This window comes from Balaenoptera acutorostrata, chromosome 1 (genome assembly GCF_949987535.1).
Source record: "Balaenoptera acutorostrata chromosome 1, mBalAcu1.1, whole genome shotgun sequence".
Lineage (NCBI taxonomy): Eukaryota > Metazoa > Chordata > Mammalia > Artiodactyla > Balaenopteridae > Balaenoptera > Balaenoptera acutorostrata.
In genome coordinates this window covers 175,372,747-175,397,745 of record NC_080064.1, presented here as the reverse complement: position 1 = coordinate 175,397,745, position 24,999 = coordinate 175,372,747, and the positions used below count along the sequence as shown (strand labels likewise).

At 40.1% G+C, this 24,999-nt stretch overlaps 1 protein-coding gene across 9 annotated transcripts in view; it reads left to right on the top strand.

Annotated features, from left to right (window-relative positions):
* Window positions 1-24,999, top strand: part of SRGAP2 (SLIT-ROBO Rho GTPase activating protein 2) — a 238,732-nt gene that overhangs the window by 109,626 nt on the left and 104,107 nt on the right. For all 9 annotated transcript variants that reach the window (XM_057550708.1, XM_057550696.1, XM_057550706.1 and 6 more), the window contains exon 4: window positions 10,093-10,255. In XM_057550708.1, coding sequence (XP_057406691.1) covers window positions 10,093-10,255 — 163 coding nt within the window. The remainder of the gene's footprint in view (window positions 1-10,092; window positions 10,256-24,999) is intronic.

Below are 24,999 nucleotides of genomic sequence, written 5' to 3'. Positions count from 1 at the left end.
GTATTCCTGTTATGTGTTGTCTTAGAATAGCTCTGTGCTCTGGGGCTTGGGCAGCTGAGCATTGCCCATTAACTCTTTCAGCACCAGTGCTTTATAGATGCTAAGAGCATCTTAGCTGAAATAGAGCAACAACCACAATAAAATAAGAAAATGATTGCTAGTCAGGACACCTGGTTCCTTGCCTTGCTCTGCCATTATCTCTGTGACTCCAGGCTCCCTGAGCCTCAATTTCCTCACTTAGAAAATGACAAGTTTGTTCTAGACTCTAGACCATCTTGAAAGGCCCTTCTAGCTCTGAAATACCAGGATACTGGGTTTTTTTTTTTTTAAATTAATTAATTATATTTATTTTTGGCTGTGTTGGGTCTTTGTTGCTGTGCGTGGGCTTTCTCTAGTTGCCACAAGCGGGGTCTACTCTTCGTTGTGGTGCGCAGGCTTCTCATTGCAGTGGCTTCTCTTGTTGCAGAGCACGGGCTCTAGGGCGCACAGGCTTCAGTAGTTGTGGCACATGGGCTCAGTAGTTGTGGCTCATGGGCTCTAGAGCGCAGGCTCAGTAGTTGTGGCGCATGGGCTTAGTTGCTCCACGGCATGTGGGATCTTCCCAGACCAGGGCTCAAACCCATGTCCCCTGCATTGGCAGGCGGATTCTTAACCACTGTGCCACCAGGGAAGCCCAGGATTCTGTTTTTTATACCCTCTGGTGCTTCTGGTGCTTCTCCTTGCACTTTTTAAAAGACTTTTAGTCTTCCCTTTAAAGCCTCTCCTAGGTCTCCTCTCCACAGGAGATTCACTGAGGTTGGGAATTTCCAGAGAACCAGATGATAAATTAATAGCAACAAAATGTATTCCTATTTAGTGCACGGACAAAGTATGAAATTTATAAAGCAAGTTCATTGCAACTTGGGTAATAAGGCCTGGGAATTTGGGGACATGTTTGTCTTTTCAGACATGACTCTAGCTACTTTGTTTTGTGCGTGTAAATACATTGTATGGACTGCCAAGTAATAACATAACTATAACAATAATAACACATGATGACGATACTGATATGTAGGTGTAGAACATTTTAGTGTTTATGATTTTTTTTTTATGGACATTACCTCGTGTGACTTGATCTTCATAATAGCCATGTGAGTTAGGCAGGGCAGGTCTGCTGTCCCCATTTATTTTTTTTTAAGTAGATGAAGAAATGTTGAGGCCCAGAGTGCATGTGTGACTTATCCAAGATTACCTGGCCAGCAAGTGGCAGAATTAAGACTAGACTGTAGGTCGTAAGCGTGGTTCAGAGTGCTTTCCACAGAATACCACCTTGCTGAGATGGGGTATCATTGTTCATCCAGAGTCCTTATAGACCAGTAGAACTCAGTAACCGACTAACCTGGAAATTGACCAAGGCGTCTTTTACTCCACCCATCCCTTTAAAATTTTGCCAGCAAAGTATCGGCATGGTTAATAATATGCTGTAATTTACAGCACACAAACCAATGGGTGAACAAATTCAGTCACTCAGCAGCCTCCCAGATTCATGCTGCAGTAGTTGATTAGGCAAGATTGATGGAGGCTGAAGATATTAACTATTCATTAAATGAATTGTCTTACTGTGCTCTACATTTAACAGGGTTTCTGTGGCTGTGACATCTGTCATTAGTGGATGATGATTAACTACCCACCCATTGTTGGTGATAGACGTTCATTGAATATTCCAAACTATCCCCTGTCCTCAAGAGCCTTCCTTCTAGTAAGCAAGATAAATATCAAAATAACACGTGAGAACTGATAATGATGCAGGCAGCAGATCTGATGACTATTTAGACTTCATTCCATGTAGCTCTATAGTTTCACAGAACCAAATCATTTTACTTTATTTCTCCTTTCTCATTGTTATCATGAGCCAAGTAAGGAAACATATTGCCTCATTAACAGGTATTCTGGAGGGGGAGGTCTGAATCTTAGGGATACCCTTTCTTCCCAAGTGGCTTGTTGGTACTTGACACGCTAAAGGACCATTTGCCAGGCAAGAGGAGTTACTGGCTGTAGATCAAGCTTCTCCGCTCTTGCCTGGTGCCTGAGAGATGCCTGCTCCCAAGGTAGTGGTTACTGCTTTGAAAATGTGTGTGGATTTCTGAGTGACATCATTCCAGTTTGACACAAACAGGTATTTATTTTTCTAGAATGAACTACCAGGAGTGAGCCAAACTGTCTGTCTCAGTCATCTCCCAAGATTTCATTCATTAAAAAAAATCTGCTAACACATCTGCGTGTATTTTTTTTTCTCTGTATGTTTGCCATGTGCTATAATTACTTATGGGGTTTCTGGTGACATCTTAATTAACTACAGAAGAAAAAACTGAAGATATAACTGTAGAGTTGTTCGCAGGTTATTCTATGGAATATGTGTATCTAACTGTTAATGTAGATGGTTATAAAATCTTTTTAAACTGAGAAACATATATGACTTTTTCTTCCTTGGTCATCAATCGTATGTCTTTTGCTCTTGCTATGATATTTCATTTTAATTAAGTGAATTAGTCAGCTCAGACTTTTGAATGATCACAGCCTATTTTGGGGGTTTGACGGGGGAAATTTTAATACATAAGTAAATTTCTAGGCCCTTAGTTCTATGGATCATATTGGCATAGTTTTTGTTCTCCAGCATTTTGATTGTACCCAGAGTACACAAGGAGGGTTTAGTAACCTCTTTGTTTGTACCTCCCTATAGTTCTGAGAATGCTAGTGGCAGGACATGGGATATAAATGAAGGGAAGGACCCAGGTCTGCAGAAGCCATGAATGGGCTGGTGGGAAGGTAGATCTTCTAAGTCAGCCAAATCAGGGTTTCATGATGGGCCATCCAAGCCAGTGTACACTCAAGCATCAAGACTGGGGTAAGATGTGGGTTATAGCTGATCGACAGTTTAGGAGCAGGAAAGTCATGTCTTGGATCCAGGAGGTCTGTAAACATGGCAGAAGCAGGTCAGAAGCAAGAATTTTGCTCCCTTTAACCCTAGTGCCCAGAACAGTGCCTGGCACATAGTGGTGCTCAATCAGTATTTGTTGAATGAATGAACGAAATAAGACTTTAGAGATCAGGGACTCAGAGAAGAAGGCTGGACAATAAGCTGTCAGAAATCTAGGCAAGAAATTGGGATGGAAAAGATTCAAATCTTGTGTCGACCCTGGCCCCCCGCCCTCCCCCCCAAAACCAAGTTTCTTCTCACAGGGTCCACAGAGCTCTCTTGAGTGAGCCTCTAACCTTCTCTCGCCATGAACGTGGGATGGGGTGGGGGGTGCTTGAAGGGCAGGCAAAGTCTCTCACCTGACATAAATTGTTGGAGACATTTCCATTTCGCTTCTACAATGGCTCAGATTTGGGAACCACTCCCAGTTCTCTGACCTAACTCAGAGGAACCTTGGCCCTACAATCATTCAGGAAATAGTCATTAAGATGTCAGACACGTGCTAGCCCAGTTCTCAACTTCAAAGCAGATTCCTAAGCTCCCAGATCTTGAATATGCCATTATCCCAAGGGTGTGGCTGGGCTCCTTGGAACTAATCCAGAGCCACAAGAATTCCATTTCCATACAGCTCTTCCCCCAAATCTGATTATAGGGGACAGTTTAGACTATTTTGAGTAAGGTGGGTACACCACTGCTTGAATCCTTTCTAATCATCTGTCTAGGCTACTGAAGACAATTTGTGGTATTAACTTGTCCCTGAAAATTTGAAAGCTGCTTTCTCCATACATAGAATATACATTTTTTGCCTTCGGCCCTTTTTTCTTTCTGTCTCTGAACTCTCCTACTCTGATCTCATTGCTGGCAAAACTGAAGCTGTAGCTGTGATAAGCCCAGGGAAGTGTGCCTGCCCCCTCCCTGCCTGCCCGCCTGCCTATCTTTGAAAGATACCTCCAGGCTGCCACTGTACTACTGGGTCACACAACCAGCAGCAACCATTATAGGCAAAATCTTTTTCAAGTCAGTTCTCACCTTGGTGATTTTTTTCCCCTCCTTCTTTTAACACCTTCCCCAGCAAATCCCATCCATCCTCTGGCTTATCTGGGTCAGCAAGGGTCTGATTTTATGCATGGCACTGTCAAGCCATAAATCCGCTGCGGCTTTGCCTCTCTATCCAGCCGGTCTGCTTCTGTCAGCATCAGCAAAATGCATAATAGAAAAAGTAAGCCAGAAAGGCTAATAACACTCATCTGAATAAAATAATCTCTTTGGCTGCCTCAGTTCACTTCATTTTAATCAAGGTACCAGGAAGGAATTGAGGTTTAAAAATCTAGCCTCCTCCTTGTCACTAGTTTCCTGTCCAACTATCACTAAATGATCCCTTTTATTTATTTTTTATCCTCCTCATAGTTGGGTACTTAATAATCTATATTGAATGATGTATTTGTTTAACTCATCTGGGTGTTTGTATACCCTCACATGTATGTCTGTTTTTAAAAGTGAGAAACCACATTCTTCTTAGATGTATTGACATTTGCCATCTTTATATACAGACTGACAGGTTTGATAGGAATGTTGGGAAAGGGGGCTCGGTGGAAGCTGCAGAAGCATCTAGGTTTCTGGCAATCTGGGCTCCCTTTGGCTTCTTTCCTGTCTACCTCAGCACAGTTTCCTGTGTGGAACGCAGGACTGATCCTTCCACCTTGCCCCTTGGCAGAGGACAGTGGAAGATTAAATTCTGCTCTCCTGTTGGTATCTCCCTCATGTCTTCCCAGAGACTTACAGCTGCTTGGTTAATTGCCTGTTGCTGCAGTCTGATCCCAACCATTATTTGCTGAGGGCTGTGCATTTGCAGCAGGCTGAGCTCTTGGCCCTGGCCCAGGGCCGGGTGAGGGGCATGTTGGAAATTGATGAACGCTGAATCCTAGTTTGTTTGGAAATAAAAATAATAATATTTCTTCACATTTGTATAGTGCTTTACTGTTGATGTAATTTTTTTGCATCCATCATCTCATTTGAGCCACACAACAGCCCCATGAGGTGGGCAAGTCAGAGACCATTGGCCCAAAGGGAAACGTACCTCAGTAGAACAACGCAGAAGCTCAAGCCGTCCGGTAATGCCAGGCTTGTGTCATGCAGCCCATCTGCAGAGCTGTGAACATAGTCATGATTAATTAAATGGCACCTTAGGCCAGGAGAGCTTGCAGGATTTTACAGTCATGCTTTGAAGATCTTTGGGGAGCTAGATGTACAACAACAGGACATGTGTCCATTTCATAGATGAGACAATTGAAACTGAACAGAGGGGATAAGGAAAAGAGGAAGTGTTCTGTCGAGGCCAACTTGGACCTTTATGGAGTTAGCGCTTCACCTTAGGTATTTTAGAGAAATCCATTTAAGGATTTGTTGATTAAGTTTGTTGAATGTTCATAAATAGTCTAAGTTGAAGGAGAAAAACTGGGCTAATGTATTTGAAGCTAATGATTATCTTTCAGATAATCATTTACAATGATCATTCTGTGGATGCATAGTTGGCTCGTGACTTTCTGAGCCTCCTTTTTTTCCTGGTGTTTTTTTTTTTTGACTCCAGAGTCATTCCCTCTCAATTACAGTATTACGTTTTCTTGATCTTCCTCCTGAAAAAATTTTTATGTAATAAAAATACTTCTGGATATTTTGTCTGCTTTTTAAGGATTAGTGTTTGAGGAGGTTTGCAGCTGTTCAGCACATGCCTAAGGGATGCAGACCCTTTTCTTTAAACGCCCAAGTATCACACAACCTAAGACTCCGTGGGTGGGGAAAGTAAAGAAACTGTACAAACAAATGATAGATGGAAAAGATATAAAGACAAATTTCAATCTCCTGACCAAATGAAGCTCTCTTGGCTCTAGCAGCCCCAAATAAAACCAGGCTGCAAAGCTGCTGAAGCAGGAAACCACTCTCGCAGAACCTTAATTTGCTCCCTATGAAATCACGTCTCGTTGAGTTGCTCATTTTCCAGCCTGAAGTGTGTTTTGCCTTTGTTCATGTTGGCTGGGAAAATTGCCTCTACAATGGAGTTGTGTTCCCCTCCTACTGCATGCCCCACACCTCTCCTTCCCCACCACTCTCCCAAAATAAATAAATGAATTAAAACACCTCCGTTGGAAGGAGAAATAAGTCTGAGAAAGCATACAAACTCAAAGAGCCAAAAATATTGTATGAAAACTACAGTAATAGTAAAAAAAAGAGTGGGAAACCCTGGGAGAAGCAGACAACAGAGTCTAGTACTTTTTTTTAGGGCCATAAACTCCTTTTTTAAAATAAAAATCTTACATAGAACTCCCATATATGCAACAGATCAAAGCAGTGTTTCATAGGTGTAAATCTACTTTTAAAGTGCCAATTTGTAAAGAGTACTTATTACAGAGTTAATCAGTAGAAACAATGAGGCTGGGTTTATGAACCCAGATTATGAATCAGAGTTGCAGTTTTATATCAGTTTCAGCATCCAAGTTATTTCAGGTTCTGGTTTGGGTTGCTCAATATCAAGAAATCCCGACTCACGCAGACGAGTTGTCATAATCTTGAGGTAGTTTTAAATTGATTTAGTTGCTTGAAAAAGAAGGATGTTTTCTGTTTTAAAGTTGAATCACTGACATTACCCAGAAGCTATTCCTATTCTCCTTCATCAATATTAATTGGATAAATGGAAATGTATAATAAGCCTAACAACAACTGATAATGAAATGAGATGATATTGAGCATGTATATCCTTACTACCCAACTGTGGTCTACCATGAACCCAGCATAGGCCCCTAAGCCTTCTGTGGCACGTAATTGAACTTGGCCACTGTGTGTCAAATCATGTGCTCACCTGAACAGCTTTACTCAAGGAGGCACACAGGTTGAATTAAAAACTAAACCTGTGCAGAGCAACATTCATTCTAATCGATAGCACGTTTTCCAGCAGTCTGGATACATGCATTGATTCTTTATTCCAAAGCTTTCATATAACAAAGCTCACCTCAGCAGCCCATGAGACATTGTGGTGGTATCTACTGCAGGGAAACTGGGTCCTGGGTCCTTTACATATTTCAGTGGGGGTTGTTCATTTGAATGGGTATATTACAGTTGTTTGAAACTGAAATATGATTCTCTGTAACTCCAGCATTTCTCAGAACACATTTTAAAGCTTCTGCTCACTGAAACTAATAATGGCTGTCCCACCACATGCTGTAAGAATGGAAATAAATACATGTGGTAAAAGTTTTTGTAGCACCTTAGAAGTTTTTAATAAATATAAATTTATGAGTGTTAAGTGATAAGGCATTTTAAAAGAGTCCCACTTCTGCCCATCTTTCTTATTAACTCATCTTTGTTTACTCAAGGGTCCCCTTGGGATTTATGCTCTGCATCCTCTTGCATGGTGTTGAACCGGTTTTGCCTCTCCTGCCTCACTTGTGATCTGTGATGTACATTGGTGAGCTAGGAGGCCCCTTGTTCATACCTTTAACCTTTTGTTATATTATAGGTCTTCCTTTGTCTCCCGCACTGTACTGTGACATCAGCACTTTTATAACCACTAAAGCTCCTACTATTGTACTTTGTTCATTTAAGATTACAAATGTTCATACATTTATAAAATTGAATTGTAGTATTGTTTTTATGTGTGTAAAGCACTCTAGGAGAAGAACAAAGGGGGACCACCAACCCACATTCATCTGCAAGAAACAGATTGAAACCAGTTGTAAAGATGAGAGGAGATCTGCCCTTTTAAAAAGCAAGTGTAATTGCCTGGTATATCCCATGCTTACTGAGGACATGGATGTCTTGCCACCCCCAAAAAATTAGATTCCTTAGGATTTTGTAACTGAGACTGATTTGGAATCAATTTGAAAGTTTTCTTGCAGTGGAAATATCAAATATTGCTGAATGCTTGTGCTTAGATCTCACCGTTTTGAGTTTAGGATTGTTTCCTATTTACCTTTTTTTTTTCCCAGATGCTAGAAATTTTGAAAGGAGTGGACTAATTACATGTATCTCTCTCTCTTAGCTAGTATATATTTTTAATTTCCATAGAAATCTTTTAATTTCCCTAGAAAGGTAAGTGGATACAATTGTTCCCACAGTGGTCAGCACATACATGTTAGGGATTTTGACCACAGAAGTGTGGCGCCTGGGGCAGCGGGTGGGGGAGGAGTGCAGGTATAAAACAGTTTCAATTTGGACTCTAATATTCATTGGTTTGAAGCAGCCTGTTGGTGCTGGTCAGACAGATATTTTGATTTAATGGCGTGTTCAGAAGCCAGAATAGGTGTGGCGTGATTATTTGTTAATAGTTACCTTCCGACTGAACTGAAAGAGCCCTTCTAAGTTGAATTCCATGCTCTACAAGTCACAGGTGCCTGGCAGCAGGAAGGGAGGTGGTGCAGACTCGCTAACCAAGCCACTCTCAGCTCACTTTCTTTGCATTAAGAGTCTGTCTTCATCATGGCCTTTTTTTTTTTTTTTTTTTTTTTTTTTATGAAGAACCTAGTGGCAAGACGGGAATAAAGACACAGACCTACTAGAGAATGGACTTGAGGATATGGGGAGGGGGTGGGGTGAGATGTGACAGGGTAAGAGAGTGTCATGGACATATATACACTACCAAATGTAAAATAGATAACTAGTGGGAAGCAGCCGCACAGCACAGGGAGATCAGCTCGGTGCTTTGTGACCACCTAGAGGGGTGGGATGGGGAGGGTGGGAGGGAGGGAGATGCAAGAGGGAAGAGAAATGGGAACATATTGTATATGTATAACTGATTAACTTTGTTATAAAGCAGAAGCTAACACACTATTGTAAGGCAATTATACTTCAATAAAGATGTTTAAAAAAAAAAAAGAGTCTGTAGGGAGGGGAGAGGGGAAACGGGAACAAACTGGTTGTGATACTTTGCAGTGATTACAAGCATTCTCTTTTCAATTACAGGGCTTGTTCTTGAATGCCAGCATTGCCACTTTTTAGCTATGTGACCTTGAACAAGATATTTAACCTTTCTTAGTCCAACTTTCCTCATCTGCTGAATGTGGTTGATAACCCCCACTTCATCAAGTTTTGTAGAGTTCAAGTTAAACAACATGAGTATAGGGCCCAGCCATGGGCCAAGTACACAGTAAGCGCTTGATAAATAACCCCTACCTTCTGTTTCTCTCCTTTAAGAAGTCCAACGTGCAGAGGCAAAACTCTGTGTTGCTTAAATTAGTGCTGTGAGCTGATTATGTAATCAATAATTCTTTTGGATCACAGCATTTTCAGTAGAAATGAGCATCTAGGTTTGGTGCTTTACTGCTCCACTCAGGCTGTAGACATCTTTGGAACACATGTGTTCAGATACAGTTTGTGCTCTTGGTTGTATGGGACATGAGAAAATGGCTCAATCAATGAAATCAAACCTCTGTAGATGTGTTCTGTGGGACTGAAGAGTTTTCAGTGACTTTTTTATGGCAAATGCCTCCACAGTTGTCTTCATTGAATCCTACGAGAGATGAATGTGTGGGGATTTATTTAGTCTGTAGTGTAGATTTTTGCCTAGAGACTAACTTTTCCCTCTAATTCTAGACACAAACCAAATGATTTAGTGGTTGAGGTCATGGAATTTGGAGTCAGACCTCCTAGAATCATTCTAGTCAGCACAGAACTATGGTTCTGGTCCCTGACTCTCTTTCACTGTCTCTGTGACTCCTTACTAGCTATGGGCAAGTGACAACCTCTCTGAGTGTTTTTTTTTTGTTTTTTTTTTTAATCAGTAAAATGGAGATAATGGTAGTTCTTTTCTGACAACAAAATGATGGAGCTTAGATGGGATAATGCATATAAAGATTTTACCAAGTTTCTAGAACATAATAGATGCTCAACAGATAAACCTGCTTCTTCTTCTCCTCTTTCCCTCTTCCTCTCTCCTCCTTCTCCTTTTCATTATTCTTATTTTCTCCCTTTTTCCTCCACTGAGTTTTTAGAAAAAGAGAAAACTAGAGTTGCAACTTCAGGAAAGACATCTTTATTTCTGGTTTGGCTCTGATTGCTGTGATTTTGTGACATGGACTGTAGTCATAGATGTTGGCCCTGCCTGCTTACCAACACTGATTTTTTTTCTTTCTTGCTGTTTCTCACAGGAAGGATCAAAATGTTCTCTCTCCAGTCAACTGCTGGAATCTCCTCTTAAACCAGGTGAAGCGGGAGAGCAGGGACCACACCACCCTGAGTGACATCTACCTGAATAATATCATTCCTCGATTTGTGCAAGTCAGCGAGGACTCAGGAAGACTCTTTAAAAAGGTAAATAGCTATTTCTAGTCACAGACACAGTCTTGTAAATAAGAGAAAGAATATCTTATTGGCCCACTTAAAAGGCTTTCCATGGGTCTTGCCCTGCCATGTACTTATGGAGAAAAAATATTGAATTGGCTTTTTTTCTTCCTTTCTGAGTTGAATGTATAGTAGCCCTGAGAAAGTAACCATTTGCAAGGTACACCCCCAGGACTGGCAGCATAATTCATAATTTGCGTATATTAATAATGACTGTGTTTGGTTGATTTCCTAAGTGGTTTGTGAAGCTGTTGAGATGCGGAAACCTTCTGTGTCATTTCATGATTTCTTCTTCTAGTTCATTTAGCAAATCCATGTATGTTTATGTTTTTGGTTTAGTTCTCTTTCCAAGTTCTCATCTTGGCCAAGGTGAACTCATGAATTTGGTTATTCTTATCATGACGTATCTTTGTCTTTGGGTCCCTGAATGCTTTGTTCCTTTTTTTTTTTTGGTACCCCAGGTGGAATTCAAACCCATCCCTGAATGCTTTCTGAAGCTCAGTTGTTTGTCACAATTCCTTGGGTGTATGTCGAAAAATTTGACTAAAGAAAAACTCAAAATTTATTGTGATAATCTTAAGAAATTTATACCAAATTCACCTTACCTGTCAGTAGTGGAACTAGCCTTTTGGAAGCCCAAGAAGCTCTTTTCTAAGCTCTCTCAACCTGAGCTCTTAATGGAGTCATTTATTCATGACTTTTGGTTACAAATGGTGGCAAAAGCCCCAACCATTGTACATGATATACCATGTCCAACATTCAAGCTCTGACATACCCAGAAGACTTTTTAGAAGGTGAATAATCTTCCCACAAGTGATATGTAAAAAGAGGATATATAGAGGGCTATCATTGGTTTCATATATAGGGAATTCACTGGTTCCCAGTTGACAAAATCCAGTGCTAAAATTTGAGGCTGGGAGAGAATGGACTTCAGTAAACAGGACTGTGGTCGATAGTAGCCTTAGTTCTTGGTCAGTTTTCTAATTCTTAACATTAGGAAGTATACAGATCTCAGTAGGTCTGGAATTAGAACCCAACTTCTTCTGTTTATACCAGCATGAAAAAAGAACTGTTTTAGAATTGTCCATCTACATAATTGCATCTGTGAAGGGGCTTTCCCTGTGTCTTACAGACAGGATATTAAGGGTACAATCATCTCAGAATGAAAAGAAGGAAGAGAAAGATAACTCCTTGCAGAGCTCACTAGCTATTTTTAGTGGCCCGGCTGTGCTCTGGTTGGGGCCATACTTGGTTTAGGGGCAAGGGTACTTTTCACCATCTCCTCATGCTTCCCAGCATCTGCTCTAGCTTGCTTGTCATTAACTTGAATCATTCTGCAACACTTGGTGATGTTGTATGTGACTAAAATTAATGACTATAGTTAATACTGTATTGAATACTGGAACTATGCTAAGAGAGTAGATTTCAGGGGCTCTTTTCACACACACAAAAAAAGTAACTATGTGAGGAGATGATATGTTAATTATCTTGACTGTAGGAATCATTTCACTGTGTATATGTATATCAAATCATCTTGTTGTACACCTGAAATATATACAATCTTTATTTTTAAAAAACATATTTTTAAACCTATTTAGGTGGAACCTTGACAGTGATCAGATACCACTTCTCTACGATCTTGACAGCCACTTAGACTATCTTGAGAAGAAAAGGAGTTGATGGATAGTTCCCTCCTCCATTTTCTCTGTTCATCTGAGAAAAACTTTTATGAGACATTTTCAGCTATCTAGACTTCACCCAATCTCTCAGCTCCCTTTTCTCCCAGCTTCAGAAAGTTAGAGAAGAACCAAGTGGAGAGAGTCTTATAACCCCTCCAGACCTCAGAGATGTTTATGCCAAAGGCAGCCAGCTATCAAAGACATGTTCCTGGTTCCTCAAATGCCATTCACATTTCACAAAAAGCCTAAGTGCACGGCATGTATATAAGACATGGTGTATATCCCTATCCACTCATGAATGATATTCCTAGCTGTGGTCTAAGCATTGACCTCCTTAAGCCATGCATTTCTATGCTAAGGGTGTAAGGAAGAATTTCTAATTAATCACAGGACTGTTTATATATTACATTTCATTGAAGAAAAGTGCATGTATCATAGGCTTACAGCTAAATGCATTTTTACAAACTGAACACACCTGGTAACCATCTCCCAGATCAAGAAACAGAATATTTCAGTACCCCCAGAAATCCCCTCATGCTCCCTTGTAGTCACTGGGGGGTTGGGAGGGGTGGTCCCAACACCCAAGGACAATATCAGTCCTGACTGTCCACAGCAGAGATTAGTTTTTCTTGGTTTCATACTTTATATAAATAGAATCATGCAGTGTGTACTCTTTTGTGTCTGGTTTCTCTCATTCATTATTGTATTTGTGAGATTTGTTCATATGGTTGTATGTTGTTGCAGATCATAGGATTTTCTCTTGATCACTTTAACGTTTCATCAGCTAAATTATAGTTGATTAGAGATAGCCGTAGGATTGTCAAATAGCCAATGTTTTTACTATCCCACAGGGTGAATAACCTCTTTTTTCTCTCCCCTGGCATCCAGTGTACGCAGAGAACTCTAAGGTAGAAGCTAACTTGGCTGATTGTAAGAATAGATTAATTCTTTTTGGCTGGGTGAGAGGCTCTCTGCTTTCTAGTAATGGACAAAGAAGCATTTTCTCTCCATACCTCAAATTTTCAGTCTCTTTTGTTTAGAGTATGTTGCACATGAAGAATTAGAATCCCACTGGTTGAGCTATAATAATTGGGTAAGAGAACTGAGGAATGTCCGTGGTCACCCTGGAAGTTATGTGAAGCTTTCTGGGGCTTACTTTATGCTATTAGAGCAGAGCCCTTCTCTAAGGGACCCTTTCCCTTCTGCTCAGCTTTGCCAGTAACTCTGGAACTCTGGACAATTACTTCTCTTTTTTATGCCTCAGTCCCCTCAAGTTTAAGGAAAAGCGTTTGGACTACACGACCTCCATGCTGCCTTAGAAATCGAATACACTGTAATTGTGTGATGACAAAGGCATCCTACACTGAGGGCTTCCTTCCAGTTGTTGGAAGACCTTTGTTAAATTGTGATAGGTAAGCTACAGTCTCCAAGATAAGAGCGAACAAAAGTGGGTCTGCGTATGGAGAGGGGGCTAGCTTAAGCAATGGAAGACCACATTTCTTAAAGAATGAAGCATTGTTTCAGATTCTATTATCTATGAATAGATTAGATATATCTATTCTTGGTTGTCCAGCAACCAAGAGACACCACACTGAAATCCAAATATATAAAATACATATACCTCTTATTTTACCTGTAAATTTGGTTCCAGTAGCAAAAGGAAAACCCACATTTCTCTGGAGACACAGGCTTCAGAAAAGATATCTTTATTTCTGGTTCAGCTATGGACACCTGTGAAAATTTACCTGCGTTTTAGTGAATTTGAATCTGCTTGTCACTGGCAAAAGTCATGGGTTTTCTTCCTTAAAAAAAATTTTTTTTTAATCTATAAAACTTAATGATCCTTTGGCAAAGGCTGTAATCATCAAAACCAAAATTTTTTGAACCCTTATGTGCCAGGTAATATGTTAGGCACTTTGTATGCATTATCTTATTCAATCCTTACAATACTTCTATAAGGTGGTTATTACTATTATCCTTATTTTATGGAGGAAGAAACTGAGGCTTAGAGAGATTAAGCAAAAAAAGAAGTGAGACTAGTATATTTAAATACAGTCATCTGGCTCTAGAACCCAAGGTTTTCCACCTACGTGTTCTATTAGGCCTCTCTAGGTGTTGTATGCAGAGTAGAGAGTACTCTGGATTTTCTTGCTCTTTTTCATTGAATTCAGATATTTCACTTAGTTACAGAATTAACCTAATCTTTTCTTTAGCACACAACCCTTCAAAGGGTCTGGAGGTGTTAAACATCAACATCGGGTTGTTTCTCCTACCTGGTGTCTGGGCAAGCAGCTGGAAGTTGAGAATGAAATAGGGCAGCGTGTTTTTCTCCCCAGGGGCAGAATCTCTAGTAAGAGGGAAACAAAGACTCATTAAATATGAGAACTGACCAAAAATCTGGCTCACAGCTAACTCAGCTAATTTGGGGATGTCAGGGTGGCTGCACAATTGGCCCTTCTATGCTACTGCACCCCCTTAAGGGATGCTCCCTGCTGGCCCTCTAGTTTGTGGTTATGTCTGCTGGGACATATTTTACACGTTGCATGAAGCCCTGGTAGAGACTCCTTTAGCTAAATATAACATCTAGAGAAAGTAACCTCCTGTCCACAGCTTAGAAACAGGCCCACTTTGTCTAGGACTCCAGGGAAAATTGTGCCCGTTTGGTGCTCCTGACATCTCCTTTCATGCAATGAAAGCTCAGTCTGTCTAACCCCTGTTGGAACCAAGGTCTGGGGAAATATTATTGCTGCCACCTTCATTTGTTTAATGTGGTGACTTCAAAAATGGGGGCCAAATACTGCCAACTCTGACGCCCAGCTCCATCTCGTCTCTGTTGAGAGGCATGTTCTAAAGGATCCCACCAAGAATAGAAGTCATTTGGGCTTCCCTGGTGGCGCAGTGGTTGAGAGTCTGCCTGCCAATGCGGGGGACACGGGTTCGAGCCCTGGTCTGGGAGGATCCCACATGCCGCGGAGCAACTGGGCCCGTGAGCCACAACTACTGAGCCTGCGCGTCTGGAGCCTGTGCTCCGCAACAAGAGAGGCCGCGATAGTGAGAGGCCCGCGCACCGCGATGAAGAGTGGCCCCCGCTCGCCGCAACTAGAGAAAGCCCTTGCACAGAAACGAAGACCCAACACAGCCAAAAATAAATAAATAAATAAATAATTAAAAAAAGAATAGAAGTCATTTTTCTCACTTTCTCAGTTTAAATTGAAATAAACTTGGGTGTGCTTTTTCCCACTGGGGAGAAGACAATCCTGTCCTCTCCTCCTCCTTTCACTTGGCTGGGATACCCTAAAAGTACCTCCAACCTGGCTTTTCAAGTCACTGTTTCTAGCCCTTAACAGCTGCTCACACTTAGGCTTGGAAACCAGTCAATTCAGACAGTCCTAAGACTCTGAATTGCATTCTTCTTTTTATGGTATTTCAGGTAACTGTACTCCTGTTTTACTTTTATTACCCTAAGGTTCTATGGCAGAAAGTCAGGTTAAATTGAGAAAGCTAGGTCAGATTCCCAATAGACCAGTAGTTCTCAACTTCTTCTTTGCAAGAGAGTCACTTGGGAAGTTCTTAAAAAAAAATCTTTGTGACCTTGAAGAGACAAAGATTTCTTAGGATATAAAAAGCATGAACTATAAAAGAAAAATAAAAGGTAAAATGGACTTCATCAATTCTTGGACTTTTGCTCTTGGAAAGACATTGTTAAGAAGATGAAAGATAAGTCACAGACTGGGAGAATATATTTGCAATACATAGAACTCAATAATAAGGTGACAGAATACCCAAATTTTTTAAAATAGGCAAAAGGTTTTAATAGACACATCACTAAAGAAGATATATATAAATGGCCAATAAGCTCATGAAAAGATGCTCAATATCATTAATCATCAGGAAAATGCGAATTAAAACTATATGGAGATATGCTACATACTCACTAGAATGGCTAAAATCAAAAAGACTGACAATACCAACTGTTCGGATGGATGGAATTCTCATATGTTGCTGGTGAAAATGTAAAATGGGACAACCGCTTTGGAAAATAGTTTGGCAGTTTCTTATGAAGTTAAATATGTACTTACCACTGACCCATCAGTTCCACTGGTCTATCCAAGAGAAATAAAAGTATATATCTACACAAAGACTTGTACCTGAATATTCATAATAGCTTTTGTTGTAGGCTGAATAATGGTCCCACCCCAAAGATGTCCCTGTCCTAATCCCTACAACCTGTGAATGTTTACTTTATCCATAAGTCTTTATACATATGATGAATTTGAGGATCTTAGGATGGGGATTTTATGCTTCGTTACCTAAGTGGGCCCTAAATGCAGTTACTAGTGTCCTTGTAAAAGGAAGGTGGAGGGAGATTACAGACAAAAGAGAAGGCCAGCCATGTGAGAGAAGCAGAGGGAAGCAAAGTCACAGAGAGAAGATGCTAGGCCACTGGCTTTGAAGATGGAGCCAAGGAATGCAGCTCTAGATGCTAGGAAAGGCAAGGAAACAGATTCTCCCTGAGAGGCTTCTAATGGAACTCAGCCCTGCTGATATCTTGGTTTTGGACTTCTGACCTCCAGAACTATAAGAGAATAAATGTGTGTTGTTTCAAGCCACCAAATTTGCAAAACTTTGTTATGGCTACCATAGGAAACTAATGGTAGTTAGTTTTGGCTATTTATTTATAATAGCCAAAACTGGGAACAACCCAAATATCCATCAACAGATAGATAAGCATATTGTGGAAAATCATATTGTGTTACATCCATATATGACTACTACTCAGCAATAGAAAGAAATGAAATGCTGATGGATACAATAATGTAGATGAATTCACAAAACATTATACTGATAAAAAGAAGCCAGACACAATGAGTACATTCTGTATGATTCCATTTCTATGAAATTTTATAAAAGATAACTCTAATCTATAGTGATAGAAAGTAAATTAGTGATTGCCTTGGGGCCAGAGTTGGGGATGGAGGTTGACTGCCAAGGGACACAAGGGAACTGGGGTTTATGGAAATGTCATACAGTGTTCATTATGGTGGTGGTTACATAAGTGTGTGCATTTGTCAAAATGTATCATAGTACATATGCAAAATGTATACATTTTATCGTATGTAAATTATGCCTCAATAAAGTTGATTTAAAAGATACTTAAAAAAATACCATGCCAAGGCCCCACCTCAGGGCAATTGAATCATGTTCTCTGGGATAGGGCCCAGCTGATTCTTTCATATAGTCAGGGTTGAGAATCACTGCTGTAGATACTCTGGTTTCCATCTTGGGGAAACCCGAGAGCACCGTGGTACATCTGAAGCCATAAGATCCCATCTGTCTGTCTGTGAGCCATGTTTTCCCCTGCTACAGACAGTGTTGAAGCATCTAGGTCAGCTTGTCAAGGCAACCCATTATAGTTTCCCTGCTTTATTCTTGGAGGGTGACAGAGGGTGAATCTGGCATCAGGTAAATAGTTCACACTTCAAGAATTAAGAAATGCAAGAAGGGTGATGAGGAAGAAATATAAGAGGTTCAATTAATAGCTTTCTGCAGGGCCCTGAGGTGTTAATGTCCTTTTCCCAGGAGATCAGTCACAAGAGAATTGACATGACCAGTCAGATTTCCTTTGCCACCAAGGAAATGGCTCTGGCAGTAAAAGAGAATAAAGGCGATTTGAAACTAAAAGCAGTACTTGTTGCCTACCTACCCATTTATCCCCTTTGGATAGGATTTCCTATGGAGTCGTTGAGTCCAGCTGTTTGGCATATGTGAGGGGAGAGGATGATGATTCTGCAAGGAGGCATGTTCTATGGTGGTGTTGTCATAACTGAGAAAAGGAGAAGAAATGACCCACGATGCTGGTAGAGTTGAATGTCCCTGGTAGGTACCATAGGTTGAATCAATGGAGAGAGAATGGATTTCCAAAGTCTGTGTTCTGCCCTCTTGAGAACGGGTTTAACTTGGCGATATCTCTGGGAGAAAGAGTAGATGATTGATTTATCCCTTCATCTCTTCTCCAGTCTACCCTACACCCCCTCCCCCATGGATCTCAGTATCTGATATTGATTGAATTTCCTCCATGTTATAACATGGTCACTAACAGTGTTGTGTGGTGCTTTACAGACAGCTGTTCCAGTTGCCTAATTTATCTTGTTGGTAGCAAAACTCTGTTCCAGTTAATTGAGCTTTATTCTCTCATATCTGATGGAGAGATCCCCTTTGGAAAAAAGAATAGGATGTGAAGCTGAGCTTATTTGAGTAGGGGATGGAAGGCTGCCAGCTACTTCAAAGGCATCTCTGCTGATAAGGGGCGTCAGGTTTGCCGCCAAATCCAACACTGAGGGGAGCTTTGCAGCTAGTGCTGTTTGTGGCATTTTAGCTTTGGCTTCTGTGACACTAGGTCAGCAGCATCTGTATCCTGCCCCTTGGGGCTTCTCTCTGGGTGGTCCAGGCTTTTTTTGGACTTAGGAAGATTCAGCTAAGAGGGAATGTGTGCATCAAAGATGCCTGCTGTCTTTGGCTTAGGTTAGTTTATACGTTTGCCTCTTTGGTGTTTCAGTCCTCAGGTATCTATCTGCCTTTTCTGAAAGAGCACAAGGTGCTATATTCAGAACGTTCAAAGGTGTAATGGTACTTCGATCTTTATAAATCAAGATGATTTAAGATGATTAAGAGTATTAGAAGAACAATTTTAAAATATGGAGTATGTAAAAGAGAGGTGCAGTGGACAGAAAACAAGTGTCCACATGCAACCTTGTACCTATTTGAATACTACCCTAAACTAGAAAATCATGTAATCAATAAGTATTTTAGTGAAAACTATATATACAAAATAAAACATCATTTTCAATTAAACTATATATACAGCATTATGCTAGGTGCTAAAAAGCACTTAAAATCAAATTGAGGGGTAAGATTTGCCCCCATTGAGCTTAGGGCTTTTCAGTCCACTTTTTAGTCCATTTAAATCTCCCAAAACTTTTGGTGGGAGGATGATAATAATAATACTAATAAGTAACAAGCTTTCCTCAAATGCTTACTATAAATATTATATACTGTAATAGAAAATAACTGTATTTTCTCTAGTCTTTTCATGTATTTTGCAGTTTTTTTCCCCTTAACTTTTTACATAAGTGTAAGGTAGTTAGAGAGAGTGCACATATTGTAAAGTTCAATGTATTTTTACAAATGGAAATAAGTATGTAATTATCACCCAGATAAAGAAAAGAATGTTACCAGTATCCCACAAGTCCCCTCTTTCACCCCCTTCCATTCGTTATCCCCTAAAAGCCACTATCCTGACTTCTAACAGTATAAGTATTTGCTGATTTTGAAAAAAAAAATTATATAAATGGAGTTACATAATATTCTTTCAACAATTTAAATATGGCATTTTTTTCTTCCCTGGTTTTCACTGTTTCTTATGAGAAGTCAGCTATGATTCTTATTGTTATTCCCCTGGATGTAATGTTTTGGGGACTTGGGGGGCTGCTTTTAATATTTTTTCTTTATCTTTGGTTTTCAGCAGCTTGACTATAATGAGTCTAAGTGTGATGTTCATTTTTTTAAAAATTTGGCTTGGATAAGTACAATATCTAAATAGCGAGGATCCATGGATAGTGGTTTTTCCTCATTTGGGAAAAATTATGGCAAATATTTTTTCTGTCCTGTTCTCACTTCTTGCTTTGACTCCAATTGCACATTTGTTAGACTGCTTGATACAGTCCCACAGGTCACTGAGGCAAGCTCTTTTTTTCCCCTGTGTGCTTCAGTTTAGATGATTTCTAAAGTTTACCAATCCTCATTTGTTGTATCCAATCTGCTATTAATAGCATCCAATTAATTTTTTATTTCAGATTTTATATTTTTTAGCTTTATGATTTCCATCTTTTTTTTTTACAGTTTCCATATAACTCCTGAAATTTCCCTTCTCTTCAGCCATTATTTTTAAAACATATTTGGCAATTATTTAAAAATTCTTGTCTGCTGATTTCAACATCTACATCATCCGTGGTTCTGTTTCTATTTATTGATTTTTCTCTTGACCATGGGTCACATTTCTTTATTTTTTCATATCTACTAACTTTTTATGACATATTAGAGATTGTAGATGTCATTATTGAGACTCTATATGTGTTTATCTTCCTCTGAAGAGTGTTAAGTTTTGTTCTAGTAGGCAGTTAAAATACTGGTTGATCACCTTGAGCTTGTGGAGAATTGGTTTTATGCTTTGTTAAAATGGGTCTATTTTGGTTTTGTACTTAGTCCTGGAACATATTCTATACACATAAGGTATGACCTTTCTGGGGTTTCCATGGAAAGCCCAGGATGCTTATCAAGCCCTCTAACTTGGCAGGCTTTGAACTCCAAATTCCATCTCCCCTATAGTGGGCAGCAGCTAGGATGACCAGCAGTCCCAGTTTGCCTGGGGATGAGGAGGATGTTCCTGGGACATGAGACTTTCAGTTTTGTTCATTCTACTGTTGATGACATTTGGATAAGTTTCCAGTTTGAGCCTGCTATAAACATTATATTAGAAGGTTATTCTTCTTCCCACTGTATAGCTGAAAAAAATTAAAGCTTGTATTGGTAAAATACTCTTTTGTAAGACCAAGAAGAGGTGACATTGGAATTTGAACTCCCAGGCTCTTTTCTACAGCATCACCCTGCCACCATGTGTTTCAGGGTTCATAGATGGTATCCTTAAAACATAGTTATTGCCAAATCAGATTGTTGAACAAGATCACAGTCTGAGCTTTAAGGATAATGAATTCAAAACCTGCTTTTCTCTCTCCCTGCTTCCCTCTTCCTCTCCCCTTGTCTCCCTCTCCCTTTTCTCTACCTCTTCTTCTCCCCTTCTCTTTTTTCCTCTCTCCTCCCCCTGGCTTTCTATTCTTTTGAATAACCTTTTAAAATTTTGTAGCACATGTGCATTGTAGAAATTAGAAAATATAAGAAGCAAAAATATGATAATAAAAAACCAGATTATATTACATATGCTATTTTATAATCTGTTATTTTAGTCAAGATTTCCACTTTTCCATTTCAGTAAACTTTCATCTCATCTAATACCCAGGCCGTGTAAACATTTCCCTAATTGTCCTAAAGATGTCCTTGACAACTGGTTTTTCCAATCTAGTATCTAATATACCCTGGTTTTATGTCCCTTAAGTCTCCTTTAATCTAGCACTGTTCCTTTTCCATGACACTGATTTGTTGCACAGGTGAGGCCAGTTGTCCTACAGATTTTCCCTCCTTCTAGATTTGTCTACTAGATTCCTTGTTTTGTTGTTTAACGTCTTCCTGTATCCTGTCTTTCCTGTAAATAGAGGGTGGTTCTAAAGGCCAAATCTATTCATATTATATATTTTCGACTAGAATACAGAATAGGAGACACTGGATACTTCATGTTGCATCACATCAGGAAATAAACCCACCAATAATGATGCCAATATTGACCCTCCAGATTAGGGTGGTGACAGTCTGAACCCTTTATTTTACAGTTACATTTTTTTCTCACATGATAAAAAAGCCTATTGTATTGTATTATGTATGGTGCTATCATACAAATTTTGGGTGCCAATTCAGTTGTTCATCTGATTTTTTTTTTTTTAATTTTTATTTATTTATTTATTTATTTATGGCTGTGTTGGGTCTTCGTTTCTGTGCGAGGGCTTTCTCCAGTTGCGGCGAGCAGGGGCCAGTCTTCATCGCGGTGCATGGGCCTCTCACTATCGTGGCCTCTCTTGTTGCGGAGCACAGGCTCCAGACGCGCAGGCTCAGCAATTGTGGCACACGGGCCTAGTTGCTCCGCGGCATGTGGGATCTTCCCAGACCAGGGCTCGAACCTGTGTCCCCGGCATTGGCAGGCAGACTCTCAAGCACTGCGCCACCAGGGAAGCCCCATCTGATATTTTTAACATCAATTGATAATTCTAGACAAGTTACTTTTTACCATCTCTGTACTTCTTATACTTGACTGTAAGATGCCTCTTTGAGAAAAGAAGATTATTAATACAACTCATCAGGCACCGTGAAAAGAGACAGTAGTTTGTAAAAACATATTACTCCCAGGAGAAACTACAATAATGGTGTGAAAGCTGACTAGGTATCAATTGTTTATTATAAGATTCACAGCAATAATAAAAATAATAATTGTAACTAATACTAAATGAGTGCTAACCATGCTAGGGACTATGCTATGTACTTTACATGTATTAACCTATTTAATCATCACAACAACCCTTTATGATGGGGACTGGCTTTATCATCTCCATTTATAGATAAGAACATGGGCAGAGGGGTTAAGCAGTTGACTCAAGGTTGTACAGCTGGTTGGTAGCAGAATTGGGACTTGTAGCTAGATGGCCCCCTTCCCCTGCGTCATCTCTTCACATCACTGTGCTCTGCTCCCTCACATTTAGAAAGGTGGTAGTCTCCATATTGGGAAGCTAAAGGGCCAGTGCTTCTGCAAGGAATTAATGACTTGTGCATTCTGCAGTAATGCATTTAGGTGCTCTGCCAGGCCAGGACTTCCCTTGTGCTGCTCTGATTCAGCTTCTTGCCCAGCTTGTCCAGAGAGAGTAGACAGCTTTGATTTCTGCCTCCCTTCTCGCAGGACTGGCTTCTTTGGATTCTCCTATTTGTCTTTGTCAGGAGTTTTCCTTTGAATTTCTCCCTGCTTGCCCGAGCATGATTTTTAATTAAAATGTGAAAAAAACTACCAAATGTAAAATAGATAGCTAGTGGGAAGCAGCCGCATAGCACAGGGAGATCAGCTCAGGTGCTTTGTGACCACCTAGAGGGGTGGGATGGGGAGGGTGGGAGGGAGGGAGATGCAAGAGGGAAGAGATATGGGAACATATGTATATGTATAACTGATTCACTTTGTTATAAAGCAGAAACTAACACACCATTGTAAAGCAATTATACTTCAATAAAGATGTTTAAAAAAAATGTGAAAAAAAATTAAATTCTCCTTCTTTTGAGATAACATCTTCAGTTTTTCCATTCTCTTCTTCTTTCCTTAAGGTACTGGACTTTTTCTGTTCTTATGGTTTTTTTACCTGATCCTGCCCAGCTCTTAGCCTTTTTGTTTTTTTGTCTTTCCTTCTTTGACTCTGTGCCCCACAAATCATTTGGGTCTCTGTCCAGCTTTTCCTAGTATTTACCCAACATGAAATTTTCAGTTATCAGCTAATTTTAATTGTCTGCACTAATTCTTGTCTTTGAGAGTCCATAGGAACTTCCTCATGTCTCAAGAGCTCTCGGAATCATCCTCTTGTTGAGCTAAGTAGTTATTGTTAAGGCCCAGGGACAAGACTGAGAAGCAACATTTTCTGTCTTTATTTTCTGTTTCCTTTGATTTGGAAGCAAACAAAAAACCCTTTAGCTTAGTTTCTTTTTTCCAGTAGTAAAAGTAATACATATTCTTCCAAGACATTGTGGGGAAAACAAAAAAAACCCAAACAAACAAAAAAAAGAAAATAATGATTACTTAGAATTAGTATTAACATTTTGGTGTATTTCCTTCCAATCTTTTTTTCTATGCACATTTTTGTTTAGAAAATTAAGATTATATTATATATTAAGTTTTGTGCAATTTATTTCATTTACCATTTTTTTTTTTTGCATTTTTTTTTTATTATTAATTTATTTATGGCTGTGTTGGGTCCTCGTCTCTGTGCGAGGGCCTTCTCCAGCTGCGGCAAGTGGGGGCCACTCCTAATCGCGGTGCGCGGGGCCTCTCACCATCGCGGCCCCCCCCACTGCAGAGCACAGGCTCCAGACGCGCAGGCTCAGCAACCGTGGCCCACAGGCCCAGTCGCCCCGCGGCACGCGGGATCCTCCCAGACCAGGGCTCGAACCCGTGTTCCCCGCACCGTCAGGCAGACTCTCAACCACTGCGCCACCAGGGAAGCCCCTCATTTACCATTTTAAGTGAACATTTTCCCCATGTCATTGCATCCTCTTTAAAAACATTGTTTTTAATGATTAGACAGCATTCTATATGCTAGTTATCCCACAGTTCATTCCTACATTCTTTACGGTTCTTTGGCTATGCTGTCTTGACTGTCTGCTGGAACATGTTCTGGTACGACCAGAAGCAATCCAGAATCTCACTGGTATCTTCTTGGAAGTCACTTGTTTGTAGGAACGTTGGGTGACCTGTGCTTTCATTTGGAAGTACCCTACTTCCACTTGATATAAGGCAAGGAGAGAGGGTTTCCCCTCTTCTTCCTCTTCTATCTTCCTCATTGTCTCCAAGTTCAGCTGGGAGTCTAGACCTCAGACCTTTGGCTGACCTGGGCCCTGGCTGGCTCAGTGGAGTTCTTTCACTACGGTAGGTTTCAGTTTTCTCATCTTTACACTGGAGAATATTACTCATACTCTCACTTTTCCTTCCCAGAAAGTCGCAGGAATCAGTAAAACCTGGGAAGAAAGTGCTCTGCAATTATCAAAATGCCAAGAGATAAAAAATGTTGATGAGGATATGGAGAACAGGGAACCCCTATACACTGTTGGTGGGACTGTGAGTTGGTATACAGGCGTTATGGAAAAGAGTATGGTACTTCCTCAGAGAATTAAAAATTGAACTACCTTATGATCCAGCAATTCCACTCCTGAAGGAATTGAAATCAGTATCCGAAATCAAATTGAAGTCAACTCCAAAGGAATTAAAATCAGTACCTGAAAAGGTATCTGCACTCCCATGTTCATGGCAGCATTATTCACAATAGCCAAGATATGAAACAACCTACATGTCCTTTGACAGATGAATGGATAAAGAAAATGTGGTGTATATATATATATACACAACAGAATATTATTCAACCATACAAAGAAGGAAATCCTGCCATTTGTGACAACATGGATAAATGGGAGGGCATTATGCTAAGTGAAATAAGCCAGGCAGATAAAGGCAAATACTGTATGGTATCACTTATATATGGAATCTTTTTAAAAACGCCAATTTCATAGAAACAGAGAGTAGAATGGTGGTCACCAGGGGCTGAGAGAGAAATGGGGTGATGTAGG